The sequence below is a fragment of the Lepidochelys kempii genome, chromosome 1 (assembly GCF_965140265.1).
Source record: "Lepidochelys kempii isolate rLepKem1 chromosome 1, rLepKem1.hap2, whole genome shotgun sequence".
Taxonomy (NCBI): domain Eukaryota; kingdom Metazoa; phylum Chordata; order Testudines; family Cheloniidae; genus Lepidochelys; species Lepidochelys kempii.
In genome coordinates this window covers 344,006,932-344,020,750 of record NC_133256.1, presented here as the reverse complement: position 1 = coordinate 344,020,750, position 13,819 = coordinate 344,006,932, and the positions used below count along the sequence as shown (strand labels likewise).

Here is a 13,819-nt window from a genome sequence, read left to right as displayed (position 1 = left end):
ACAACTCTTGAGACTGTGAAGAAAGGTGCCATTTTGGTGGTGGCTTTTATGTTGTGGACATTAGTCAGCTGAGAGCAGCCTTTAGACCTCCAACCCATTTTTAATAGGCCACTATTAAAATCAGGTTATAAAAAGTCACCAGGTGGTAATGATTATGTTTCTGCTCTCCTGCTTGGGATTTAAACCTGGACATGAAAAATTCTGTCTCTCCCACCTGTTTCTAATACCATTCCCCAAACTGTTGTTGTTGGGGATTTTTTTTATTAAAAAATACGGATGGGTTCATTCCTTTTAAATACAGTATTCATTATTCAAAAGATTGCCGTAACAATTTTTTTTGTAAAGCACTAATATTTTGGACCTTCCCATAATTTCTGACTAACATACGTGGTGGTTTTTATTATTTGTATTATTATAGTGTCTAGGAATTCATGGACCCCATTGTGGTAGGCACTGCGCAACATAAAGATAGTCCCTGAAGCAGAGAGTTTACAATCTAAGTAAGGAATATGAATGCCCAACTATGTACTCTATATAGGTACTTTTATGCACTCTTACTGTAGTGTCTGAGCACCTCACAATCATTTCATGAATTTATCCTTGCAACTCCTCAGTATTTTACAGGTGGTGGATTGTAGCACAGAGCGATTAGGTAGCTTGCCCAAGATAGCACAAGAAGTCTCTGGTGGAGCCAGGAACTGAATCCAGATCTCCTGAATCCCAGTTTAGTGCCTTAAACACAAGATGTTCATTAATTATAAAATCAAGCTAGTGTTTATTTAACTTATTAGGGATTCCAGTGTATCAGACATAGAGAAGACATATTAGGCATCTCGTCAATCCCCTTTGGAAAAGCAATTTCGTTTGAGATTTTTTTGTTTTAACTATATCCTATAGTCTTCTTTGTGTCTGCATGTTGACTTTTTATCCCGTGGCAAACTGCCTATTGTCTTGCTTCAAAACCTAATAGCTCAGAGTACTTTGTGTTTCAGTCCATGTATCATGTAATTTTTTCTGGTCAGGTGGAAACTAATAATCTACTTGCACTGCATACAATTTATACAGTTGGCTAGATTAAAAAAAGAAGAATGAAAGTTGCAAGGTTCTTGTTTTCATTGGTTTTCAACTTGTATGCCTGTCATATAATGTGTGGAACTTAACTGTGGTCCAAATTGGAGTGCTTATAAAGTGGCAAACAATAAAAGTGAAGTTATTTGCATATTGTATCTCAGATTGGAAGGTGAGGGAAAAGTCCGTTTAATTCTGAAGGCACAATAAAATACACAATAAACCCTTAGGTTGATGTTATTAATGTTCCAAGTCGCCAAGTTGTTTGTAACACTGTGTGCTTTCTGATTCAATATTTATGATTATTAGCATGCAGTTAAGAATTTTCTTTCTGACATCTTCATTAACTTGAATGTCTATAGGGCTGTAGTTGCCTTGGCAGATAGTGAGACAGATGATAGTTTTGGAGACCGCCTTAAAGAGCATGGTCCCATACTTGATGGTAATGTAAGTGTTTAGTGTATACAGACACATAGGAAATTTCCATACAGGATCATACCAGTGACCTGTATATCCCAGTATCCTGTTTCTAATAGTACTAGATGCTTCAGAAATAAGTGCAGGGTACTTGCAGTAGACAATTCTGGAACAGGTTTCAGAGTATCAGCCATGTTAGTCTGTATTCGCAAAAAGAACAGGAGGACTTGTGGTACCTTAGAGACTAACAAATTTATTTGAGCATAAGCTTTCGTGAGCTACAGCTTACTTCATCGGATGCATTCAGTGGAAAATACAGTGGGGAGATTTATATACACAGAGAACATGAAACCGTGGGTGTTACCATACACACTGTAACCAGAGTGATCACTTAAGGTGAGCTATTACGGGGCGGAGGGAACCTTTTGTAGTGATAATCAAGGTGGGCCATTTCCAGCAGTTGGCAAGAACGTCTGAGGAACAGTGGGGGGTAGACGGGGGGGAATAAACGTGGGGAAATAGTTTTACTTTGTGTAATGACCCATCCACTCCCTGTCTCTATTCAAGCCCAAGTTAATTGTATCCAGTTTGCAAATTAGACGTCAAAAATTATAACATTCAAAAACCAGTTGGAGAACACTTCAGTCTCTTTGGTGACTCGATTACAGACCTAAAAGTTTTGATTCTTCAACAGAAAAACTTCAAAAACAGACTCCAACGAGAGACTGCTGAATTGGAATTAATTTGCAAACTGGCTACAATTAACTTAGGCTTGAATAGAGACTGGGAGTGGATGGGTCATTACACAAAGTAAAACTATTTCCCCATGTTTATTCCCCCCCTCTACCCCCCACTGTTCCTCAGACGTTCTTGTCAACTGCTGGAAATGGCCCACCTTGATTGTCACTACAAAAGGGTCTCTCTCCCTCTTCCCCCCGCTCTCCTGCTGGTAACAGCTCACCTTAAGTGATCACTCTCGTTAGTGTTTATGGTAACACCCACTGTTTCATGTTCTCTGTGTATATAAATCTCCCCACTGTATTTTCCACTGAATGCATCAGATGAAGTGAGCTGTAGCTCACGAAAGCTTATGCTCAAATAAATGTGTTTGTCTCTAAGGTGCCGCAAGTACTCCTTTTCTTTTTGCGAATTCTGGAACAGTATGCCCAGAGGGAGAATTTCTTTCTAACATTTGGCAGTGGTTTTCTTATGCCCTAAGTTATACTCCTGACTATTACTTTTTTTTATTCCATAAAGCATAACTGAGGCGGTTCTATTTCTTTGCCTATTTTGTATTAAAACCCCCACAAAGAACACTCTTTTTTTCAATTTTAAATGTGTTGCCCTCCAGCTTCTTCATTGTCTCCTTATCGCTGAATTATGGGAGGGTAAGTAAAAGTTGTTGATTTTCCTTTTCCATATTACTCATTATCTTATATACCTGTCTTTTCTGTCAATTAATCATTTTCACTTTTTTCACTTGTCTCATTTTTAGACCCCTTGTGTCATGTATTAATTGGTTTTTTTTAAGGTCAGAAGCAACTATTATGCTGATCTAATCTGACCTAATGCATAATGTGGGCCATAGAACTCTAAGTGATTCCTTTATCAAATCTGTAGATTCTGGATGAGGTGATAGATCTTTTAGAAAGACCTATTCTTTGCTGTATCTATTTTGAGATAGAATGGCTGAAATGGACATGGTATTCAAGTTGGGCTGGGAAGTATTACTAATTTTTGTTGTTCTGGCATTATTTTCTATTCCCTTTCCTCCTAACATTTTGTTGTTTCCTTTTTGACCATCTCAGAACATCAAACAGACGTTTTCTTTGAACTGCCCAGGACACCCAAATATTTCCTGCATGGCTGTAGTTGATGTAGAAACCAACAACATGCATGAATAATTCAAATTATTCCTTCAACTGTGCACTACCTTTTCATCCAAATTGAATTTCTTCTGCCAGTGTGTCCACCTGCTAAGTTCCCTTTTAAGTTCCTCATAGTCTTCTGTAGTCTCCATGTGTGATTTAGGGTAGTCATCTGCAGATGTTGCCACCTCACTGATTGCTTTCTTTTCTATGCTACTTTCTTTTGCTTTGTTTTCTGTCTTAACTAGTTCTTAATCTATGATAGTACTTTAGCTGTCACATCGTGACTGTTTAGTTTTCTTAACAGCCTCTTGTGAATAACTTTGTCAAAGGTTATCTTTCTTTCACTATTTTGTTGATATATTGTCAAAGAATAATATTAGATTTTAATAATTTTCATTTACAGTTGTTTAATAGTTCTATTTGTAACGATCTTTTCAGCTAACTTACTCGGTACCAAAGTAAAGTTGTTTGGCTATAATGACTCAGGGTTTCCCCTGCTGCTTTTTTTAAGTAAAACATTTGGTACCCTCTAAGCCGCCAGTATAGTAATTGATTTTAATTAGTGTATAATTTTGTTTGCAACTTTGGCGCTTCATTCTTAAATTCCTTCAGAGATGTATGACTTTTTGCTTTTTAATTGATTCAAATGTCTCCTCTCTTTGACATCTTCGTCTCTGACTGACTATGCTTCCACTTTTTACCTGAAAGTAATAGATCTGGGTTAGGTAACTCTCCATCTTCTGAGGCAAAGGTTGATGCAAAGGCATTGGTTTGTGTGTCTGTAGTGTCCTTACCCTGTGTAACTGCTTCCATTACTCACAGGTAGTTCAGCAGACCCTTCAATTATCTCACAGCTGCATTTGCACTGAACTTTTTCTGATTAAAACTTCCACAGTTGCTGCTGTAGCTGCATCCTTTATTTATTTACTTGTTTGTATTATGGTGGGACTAGAGGCTCCTGCCACAATTGAGCCTCATTTTACTAGGCATTGTACAAATGTATAGTATGATGCAGCTCCTGTCCTGAAGAACTGATACTTTCAATATAGAAAACAAAGGATGGGAAAGAGGATGTAACCTACAATCCTTGTGAACAGAGTGATGGCTTAGAAACCTCATGTTAGTACCACGATTTTATCCTCGGAGCAGTGTAGTTACACCAAACTAATTCTCTGCCGATGCAACCGCACTGAAGCAGCATTTCAGATGTAGACCTGCCCTTATGCTTGGTCTACACTACAAATTTATGTCTGTATAACTGTGTCACTCAGGGCTGTGGAAAATCCACCCCCCAGAGCGATATAGTTATACGGACCTAACCCCCCATGTAGACATTACTACTGTGTTGATGGGAGGGCTTCTCCTGTCAACATATCTGCTGCCTCTCGGTTGCTGACAGGAGCCTCCTGTCAGCATAGGTCGCATCTTCACTAAGTGCAGCTGCACCACTGCAGTGTGCTAAGTGTAGGCAAGCTCTCGGAGGCTGGAGAAATGAAAATCTTTAGGCCTGGTCTACACTTAAAGCTTGGGTTGACATAGCTATAGTGCTACACGCCTAAGCACTGCAGCTACACCCTGTTGTAGACCCAGTTAGATTGACCTAGCTGTCTTCACTCAGGGGTGTGGGGTGACTAAAACAATGAAAAACTCCTCCTGTTGCTGTAAGGTGCGCCTAAGCTATGGTGCTACAGTGGCATGGCTACAGTGCTCTCGTGCCTGTAACGGCCCCAGCAGCAGAAGAAAGAAATCTGGGGCTGTTGGTGGGATGCGCACTCAAACTTGAGGGTCTCTCACAGATGCACAGGAAGCTTGGGCAGGAGAGAGCGCCATGCTTTCAGGGGGCGGGGTCCTGATTTACTGCAGGACCATAAGGTGAAAGGAAGGAAGCTTACTTAGAACAGAGGAAGACAGACAATATGATTCTGGTGAGAAGTCAGATGCAGGATGATGAGCCTGGAGTCATAGAATATCAGGGTTATAAGGGACTTCAGGAGATCATCTAGTCCAACCCTCTGCTCAAAGCAGGACCAATCCCCAGTTTTTGCCGCAGATCCCTAAATGGCCCCCTCAAGGGTTGAACTCACAACCCTGAGTTTAGCAGGCCAATGCTCAAATCACTTCGCTATCCCTCCCCCAAGAGTCCTCACAATACTCTTCCCTAAAACCAAAAAATTGTCCAGAATGGTGAGGAAACTGAGATGGGAAACTGCATATAAAGGTGCATGTTGTTCTGTCTTGATCTGTGTATTTTTCATGCTATCTAAAGAGTAATGGTGTTTAAAATCCTAGGCAAAGTCTGTCTATATGTCTGTTGCTTCACCTGTCACTTGCCCTGTAAGAGTTAAATTGTGAACCCAGAGCATCCACAGAACTGGAGTTTTGGGAGAGGATGTGCTGACGCTATTGGGAGTCTGGGTGATGATTCTCTCTGTCTTCTGGGCTGGTCAATCCATGAGTATTTTAAATTCACCGCACATTCTGAAGACTGGTGTGGTTGGGGTCATAGATGGGTTCTGGAGTTGTATATTTTTTTGAGCTATGGTGCAAAACCACTTTGCTTTAGTTTTGACGGTGTATACACTGAAGTACCATTCACCAGTTCTTTATGGAATTGTATAATATCTGTGAGATGCAAACATTTCAAGATTTGTTATAGGAATAAAATGTGGGGTCTGTCTTTAATTTTCTCTTTTGTTGTTGTGCCATTTTGTTATACCTTATTTATTTAATTTTTGGTAATGGCTCTGTTTTTACCATCCTTAGATGACACTTGTTTGACCAGACTTATCTACCAGTTCTCTGGTATTTTTTTTTTTTTTTTTACCAGTTGTCTGTTTTGAATATCGTATGGTCTGAGCAGAAATTACCATTAGATGTGAAAAGTCTTTTTGCTCTAACCCAGAACCTGTTCTAACAGATGCAGTTTCTTTCAGATTCTTTGTTTTCCTGACAAATGAAATTTTGAGGCTGTTTTTCCTCATACCAAGTCCTCCTCCTCTTGAAATTATAATCTTCACTGAGATATGAAGCATTCCACCTGTATAACAGAATCTTATTCAGTGATCTACCACTCTTTTTTTTTTATTCCCTGTTAATATTTGGCTGATCAATATGTAATTGATCAGGTTAAATGTGTCATGTCTGTATTAGCTGATAGCTAAATCTTATTTATTATACTTTAAAAGACAGTTCCATGCTTCATTAGACTTCTTTTTACTTTTTTCTTACACAAGAACAATAAACTTCAGGAAACTGATTCTGGTGAGCAGTTTAATTGTTATTCTGTATACGTGTGTATGTTGCCAAGAGTTGAATTAGAGATGTGAAATATTGAAATATCTTTTCAAAGTTAAGTTAAATATATTCAGATTGATTCACATAAAATTTTTTTTGCAGTCCTTGTATTATGGCTGTGTAGTACCTTATAACTGTGGGCATTTACGCTGTTTACAATCTCTGAGGAGCAAACAAAGCAGCGTAGGCAGGGAACCATGCAGCCTGGAAAAACAGTGGTCAGGAGGGAAACTCACAGCTCTCCTCCCAAAAGAGTTGATGGCTGGGAGCTGGAAGCCTAGAAGTGGGTGCCCTTGCTGGACTATGGAGAGGGAATACAGGTGCTGTTGTCCTGAACTGTGACAAGAAGTACCAGACAGACTGTGCACAGAAAGCGTGCCAGAGATGTTGGAGCTAGAGACTGTGCTTTGTGTGGGAAGGTTTCAGTCACTGGCTCTGGCTTCTCTAGTCCAGCAAGGGCACCCACTTCTCGGCTTCCAGTTCCCAGGTGTCACCTCTCTTGGGCAGAGACCTACATGTTTCTCACTCCTGTCTGAGGTTTTTCCAGGTTGCACTGCTGCCTGCGTATGCTGCTTTTGCCTCAGAACTTACAAACAGTGTAATTGCCCACAGCTAGAATGTACAACACAGGTCTTTCTAAGGTGATAGCATTACAGAGAAAACATAGTAGAACAATTAAAGAACCTATACACATGCTAATAAGCTTACCAAAGATCACCCCAGCTCCAAAAAGAGCTCTGGTAGTGCTCAGTCCTTCAAATCTCTCACAAGGGTTTTTCTGTGGTTACAAGTTCATCATGCCTTTTGCTCAGAACAAGAACCCCTATGCAGAGGTTAGTCTTTCCTTTATACTATTTGGGTCTTTGATCTGTGAATAGGTAGTTAGTTAAACAGTGGTTCTCTCCTTAGTGTGTAGCTTTAAAAGGTTGGGTCCAGAGGTGGGAATTTGCATTTGCCTCCTCCCCCACTTAACTTGTTTGTCCCAAAAGTTCCTTCATGTGTAGAATATCATTTAAAATAGTCCTTTGAAGCTCATAACATTTCTCAGGGTTTACATTGGCCATGTCTCCTCCCTAGAGAAGTTACATGCAATCCCACCATTATACATAAACTTTGCATTTATAATAAAGTTGATTCCAAAGATATTTAAACTTAAGGCAATTTTCTACAATATCTTTGGTAGATCTTATTGAATTATCTGTTACACTCCTCTCCTGGAAATCGCACCTTGTGATCTAAATGTCCTAGGCTCCCAAGTTGAGTGTTGATCCCCAGAAACTTAAGCACTTCCTTCCTCAAAGTTCCACCTTTGTAGGCACTCAGGTTTATAGTTTACCCTTCCAGGGACATGTGATAGTTGAAGTAAACAGACACAGGCCTTGCAGAAGGATTTCTAGAACAATAATTCTCTGCTGTAGACAGCATGAGATGCACAGATCTAGGTAAAACAGTGAGCATCTGTATACCGGTACTTGTGAATCATAGAATATCAGGGCAAGAAGGGACAATTTTTTTTTGCCCCAGATCCCTAAATGCCTCAGGTTCACATGAGTTCTGAGCATTCTTTGGGGTTCATGACCTTTCAGGGTTCCAAGACCCCTCTGTTGGTCTGCAGTCATGCGGTTCATGACGTCTCCTCTGAATCCATAGTTCCTCTTTCTGGCATGCCCTGACAGAATGAAGGGAGAGCTGCAAAATGAGTTGATGGTCCTTAATGATGGTCAGACACCCCACCCTGTCTCCTTAGCACTAGGGGAGTATCTGGAAAGAAGTAAAAAGAAAAGGAGTACTTGTGGCACCTTAGAGACTAACGAATTTATTTGAGCATAAGCTTTCATGAGCCACAGCTCACTTCATCAGATGCATACTGTGGAAAGTGTAGAAGATCTTTTTATACACACAAAGCATGAAAAAATACCTCCCCCCACCCCACTCTCCTGCTGGTAATAGCTTATCTAAAGTGATCACTCTCCTTACAATGTGTATGATAATCAAGTTGGGCCATTTCTAGCACAAATCCAGGTTTTCTCTGAGGGGGCCCCCTTCAGACGTTCTTGTTATACCCTGGATTTGTGCTGATTATCATTAGCGACACAGTTATACAGACATAAATTTGTAGTGTAGACCAAGCATAAGGGCAGGTATACATCTGAAATGCTGCTTCAGTGCGGTTGCATCGGCAGAGAATTAGGTTGGTGTAACTACACTGCTCCGAGGATAGAATGAGAATTTGAGACTCTGCTGGGTTAGGCCAAATGCAGATAAAACCAAAGCAGTGATGATGATTTGATGAAGCAACCGGAGTAGCTGGCATGGGTGAGCTTTCTAGCCCTGGTTAAGAGATGGGGGGGATGAGTCTGCTATTTTTGACTCAGACTGTACAGTCTTGGACTTTTAGTAGGTTCATGACTGATTTTTGGAAGATCAAATAGTAGCCTGTGGCGAAGATGATTTTTTTTTTTCCCAGTTTGGGCCTATCTAGAAGTGTGCAAATCTTTCTCTGATGTGAACCTGCTTCCCTTATCCATTTAGTCTCAGGGTAATGAAAATGCAGCAGGCCATTTGAGTGATGTGTGAGGCAGCACTCTGGAAACTGTACTGATTTCTGTTAAGTTCCTGGGTGGAGGTCAGGGTGTTGGCTTTAACCTTAATGTCTTAAGTGCTTTGGGATCCGAATATATGATTCTTTCTCCTTGCCACAGTAGATATTAGAGGAGGCACTTGAGATAGTTCCCTTAAACAAAAGGGAGCTACCAGAGGAGCATCCTTCTTACTGGAACTTGTTTCCCTCCTAACCCAGTTTACTTGTTGATGCTAAGGTGTTAGAGGTTCAAAGTTACAGGAAGATTTATGTGGGGGGTGTGTGTGTCTCTTATGACATGACATAACTTTTTTTTGGTGGGAGTGTGTTAATTGAAAATTTGTAATGAAGACAATTTGAGGAAAATGCATACATTGCTGAATAGAGAAATGAAGAAAATAAAAAACTGTTTGCAAAATTTTGCTTGCTTCTGTAATTGGACATAATAATGTGTTCCTCCAACATATTTTTAAATTGTCAAGTTTAAAGTTAATTTTTTTTTTTTTTTTTTTTTGCTAATTGTAGTTAATGAAGAAGAACTAAAGAAAAGAGTAGCTGAAGAATTGACATTGGAACAAGCCAGGAGGGAGACTGAATCTCAAAAAAGGTTTGTTTGTAATCAGCTGTAACTATATTTTTTAAATTTATGTAATGCTTTTGATAGGTTACAGTAACTGAGGAGGATTAAGATCTGTTTAATGTAAATATTGAACTACAGTGCCATCAGTAGAAACTCTTAGCAGTCCTTTTACTTATATTGTACGTTTTGGTGTTAAGCATTGTTAAAACAAATTAACTGCTCATATTAAATTTTGATCTAAATTGCTTTGACATCACAAGCCTGACTTGCCTTGTCAGGCCAGTTTCTTCACTTTTTAAACTAAATCTGTAGTCCTAGAAAACACTTTGCTGCATGGAAGTAACTCTAAGAAAAATGCAGAGGTGTGCTATTTAGGTTTGGCCTACACTTAAATTAGGTTGACATAGATACGTCTGTTTGGGGCGTGGAAAAAACACACTCCTGACCACCACAGTTATGCTGACCTAACCCCCAGTATAGATGCAGCTAAGCCGACGGAAGAATACTTCTATCAACATAAAAAGAAAAGGAGGACTTGTGGCACCTTAGAGACTAACCAATTTATTCGAGCTTAAGCTTTTGTGCTCAAATAAATTGGTTAGTCTCTAAGGTGCCGCAAGTCCTCCTTTTCTTTTTGCGAATACAGACTAACACGGCTGTTACTCTGAAATCTATCAACATAGTTACCATGAGTCAGGGAGGTGGTATCCCTACACTGAGGGAAAACCCCTTCCATTGGTGTAGGCTGCATCTGCGCTATGGGGTTATGCTTGCATAGCTGTGCTGGTATAGCCTCTGGGCATGTCTACATTACAGCTGCTACAGTGGCAGAGCAACAGTGATATAGCTGTGCCGATGTAGTACCATAGTGCAGAAGCTTCCTACACTGATGGAAGGGGTTTTTCCATCGATGCAGTTAATCCATGTCTCCTGCAGTAGTCAGGTCAATGGAAGAATTCTTCTATCAGCCTAGCCACGTCTACACCAGGGGTTAGGTCGATCTAATTATGGAGCTTAGGGTGTGAATTTTTTCACAGCTCTGAGTGACATAGCTAGGTCTACCTAATTTTTTTTAAATGTAGGCCAAGCCTCTTTAGTGTAGACACAGCTTTAGAATTCTTCTACTTGAACAAGAGTAAATTTTGACATCAGGAAAAGTGTTAGTTTCTTGTCCAATGTTTCTGTGTGTTGTTGAGTTCTGGAACTGCTTTAATACTTAGTGCTCGCATAGTGCTTCAAAGATGCAAAGTGCTGTACCAGCAGCTCAATGGAAAGAAGCTACTTCATGATTTCTGTGTGTCCTTTTAATTTTTATTGTCTGTCCCTCACAAATGTTATTTACTATGAGTGGCTGTTTAATGGTTCACAGGGAAAAGAGGTTACGAGGCCTTGGATCCTGAAATTGTTAGGACAGATTTTAAATAGTGTACAATAATCCATTGGCAATTATTTTAAAAATATTTGAATTACTAACCAGGTTTTGAAGAGTGCCTGTTCTGTCATTAGTGACACACACTCAAGTTAACTAATTCTTTCATGTTCTGGGTGCAGCGTATATATTTTCAAACATATGGAACAAAAATCATAAGCCAGGTACTGTCCTTTCCCTTTTGAGTGGGGAGAAAGGCTCATTATGGTAGATTTCTTAAATCATAATTTCATGAGTACTACTAAAATTGTCTGCACATATTTCAATTGTTTCCTGTACAGCACTACATTATTTAATTGGATTAGGTTGACGGAGTATATAATTGGATACTAGAATACAAACGCTCTAAAACATAATCAGTCCCCTTTGATTAAGCAGTAAAGCCAATCAATATGTTAGGGTAAAATCTCTTCTCTTTGAAATATTGCAGCTATTTTTAATTTAATTTAGAAATTTTGATTAGTACTTCCATTTAGGATTAATTTATTGCAATTTGTAAACATTTTTACCATGTGGCAATTTTTATTTTGTGGTTCTATTATTTATTTTATGACTTGAGACTTTTTCATTGGTGGATATCCGTGATTCAATTTTCATTTGCCCTGCCTTGGTAAAAAGCAGATTGGCTTTGTCAGACCTTCTTTTCAACATCTGATTTCATGTTTTGCAAAGATCATTGCTGACAGTCATGCCTGAATTTAGCTAGTGATAAAGAATTTTGTTGTCAATGTAAGAAAAATACTATAGGTGATAAGATCTCTCTTAGAACCATAGAATAACAGAGTTGGAAGGGACCGCTGGAGGCCATCTAGTCCAACCCCCTGCCCAGAGCAGGACCAATCCCAACTAAATCATCCCAGCAAGGGCTTTGTCAAGCCTGATCTTTAAAAACTTCTAAGGAAGGGGATTCCACCACCTCCCTAGGTAATGCATTCCAGTGTTTCACCACCCTCCTAGTGAACAAGTTTTTCCTAATATCCAACCTAAATCTCCCCCACTGCAATTTGAGACCATTACTCCTTGACCTGTCATCTGCTATCAATGAGAATAGTCTAGATCCATCCTCTTTGGATCCACCTTTCAGGTAGTTAAAAGCAGCTATCAAATCCCCCCTCATTCTTCTCTTCCATAGACTAAACAATCCCAGTTCCCTCAGCTTCTCCTCATAAGTCAAGTGTTCCAGGCCCCTAATCATTTTTGTTGTCCTTCGCTGGACTCTCTCCAATTTCTCCACATCCTTCTTGTAGTGTGGGGCCCAAAACTGGACACAGTACTCCAGATGAGGCCTCACCAATGTCGAATAGAGGGGAACGATCAGTCTCTCAATCTGATCGCAATGCCCCTACTTATACACTTCTCTTGTCTTAAAATGAGGTGAGGTTTGAAGAGTCTATGATAAGAAAACTCAGCTCTTGGCAGTAGTCTTTGAATCTTGTACATAATAATCTTAAGTAAGAAAGAAGCATCAGGTTTTTTTTTTCTTCCTTTTTTCTTTCTATGCAGTGTGCCAAAGTTATTTAAAATTTTTTCAACAGTGTTCATTTTTTTTTTTTAAAGTTGTCTTGTAGTCTTAAGAGGTGCAAATTTTTTCACACTGATCTTGATGTGAGGTCTTGATCAGATACTGTGGGTTACATTCTAGTTGATATTTGCATTTTATGAATATGCTAGAATTACTCTGGCTAATGTAAAGCTATGGGGTTGCAAGTGTTCCACTCTAGATCAGGCTCTGCTGAACCCTACAGAAGCTGCTCTATAGGTCCTTCTGTGAATGGCTTTATGTTGTTTAGGTTCCATATGCAACCAATGTTTAGCCCACGTACTTTATTCATGCTGGGAAGAGTATAGTAATCTATATAGGGAGCAGGGGTGCAAAGGATGTCTCAGCAATAGGGTTGCCAACTTTCTGCTCAAAGTTGAACACCTTTGCCCTGCCCCTTCTCTGAGGCCCCGCTCCCACTCACTCAGTCCCCTCTCCCTCTGTCGCTTGCTCAGTTTCACCGGGGTTTGAGGGCTCTGGCTTGGGGTGCGGGCTCTGGGGTGGGGCTAGAGTTGAGGGGTTTGGGGTATGGGAGGTGGCTCCGGGCTCGGGGGCAGAGCTGAGGGGTTGGAGTATGGGAGGGGGCTCCGGGCTGAGGAAGGGAGTTGGGGTGTGGGAGGAGGTATAGGCTCTGGGCTGGGGGTGTGGGTTCCGGGGTGGTCTCAGAAATGAGAGGTTCAGGGTGTGGGAGAGGGCTGAGGGCTCTGGGCTGGGGCAGGGGTTTGGGATGTGTGGAGAGGGTGAGGGCTCTGGCTGGGGATGTGGGCTCTGATGTGGGGCTAGGGATGAAGGTTTGGGGTGCAGGAGGGTGCTCCAGGCTGGGAGTGAGGGGTTTGGAGGGTGGTAGGGGGATCAAGGCTGGGGCAGGGGGGTTGGGGCACGGGGGAGGGAGTGAGGGCTCCGGCTGGGGGAGTGGGCTCAGGTGGGGAACCTTTTTTCTGTCACGGGCCATTGATCCACAGAAAAAAATCAATCGTGGGCCACTTACCCGCTGGGGGGGCACGGAAGCTCAGGGGGTTCCCCCCACAATGGGGTGAGC

At 40.8% G+C, this 13,819-nt stretch overlaps 1 protein-coding gene across 2 annotated transcripts in view; it reads left to right on the top strand.

Moving 5' to 3' along the window:
* CHCHD3 (coiled-coil-helix-coiled-coil-helix domain containing 3) overlaps nucleotides 1-13,819 on the top strand; it is a 248,719-nt gene that overhangs the window by 29,971 nt on the left and 204,929 nt on the right. For both annotated transcript variants that reach the window (XM_073328860.1, XM_073328859.1), the window contains exon 3: nucleotides 9,757-9,838. In XM_073328860.1, coding sequence (XP_073184961.1) covers nucleotides 9,757-9,838 — 82 coding nt within the window. The remainder of the gene's footprint in view (nucleotides 1-9,756; nucleotides 9,839-13,819) is intronic.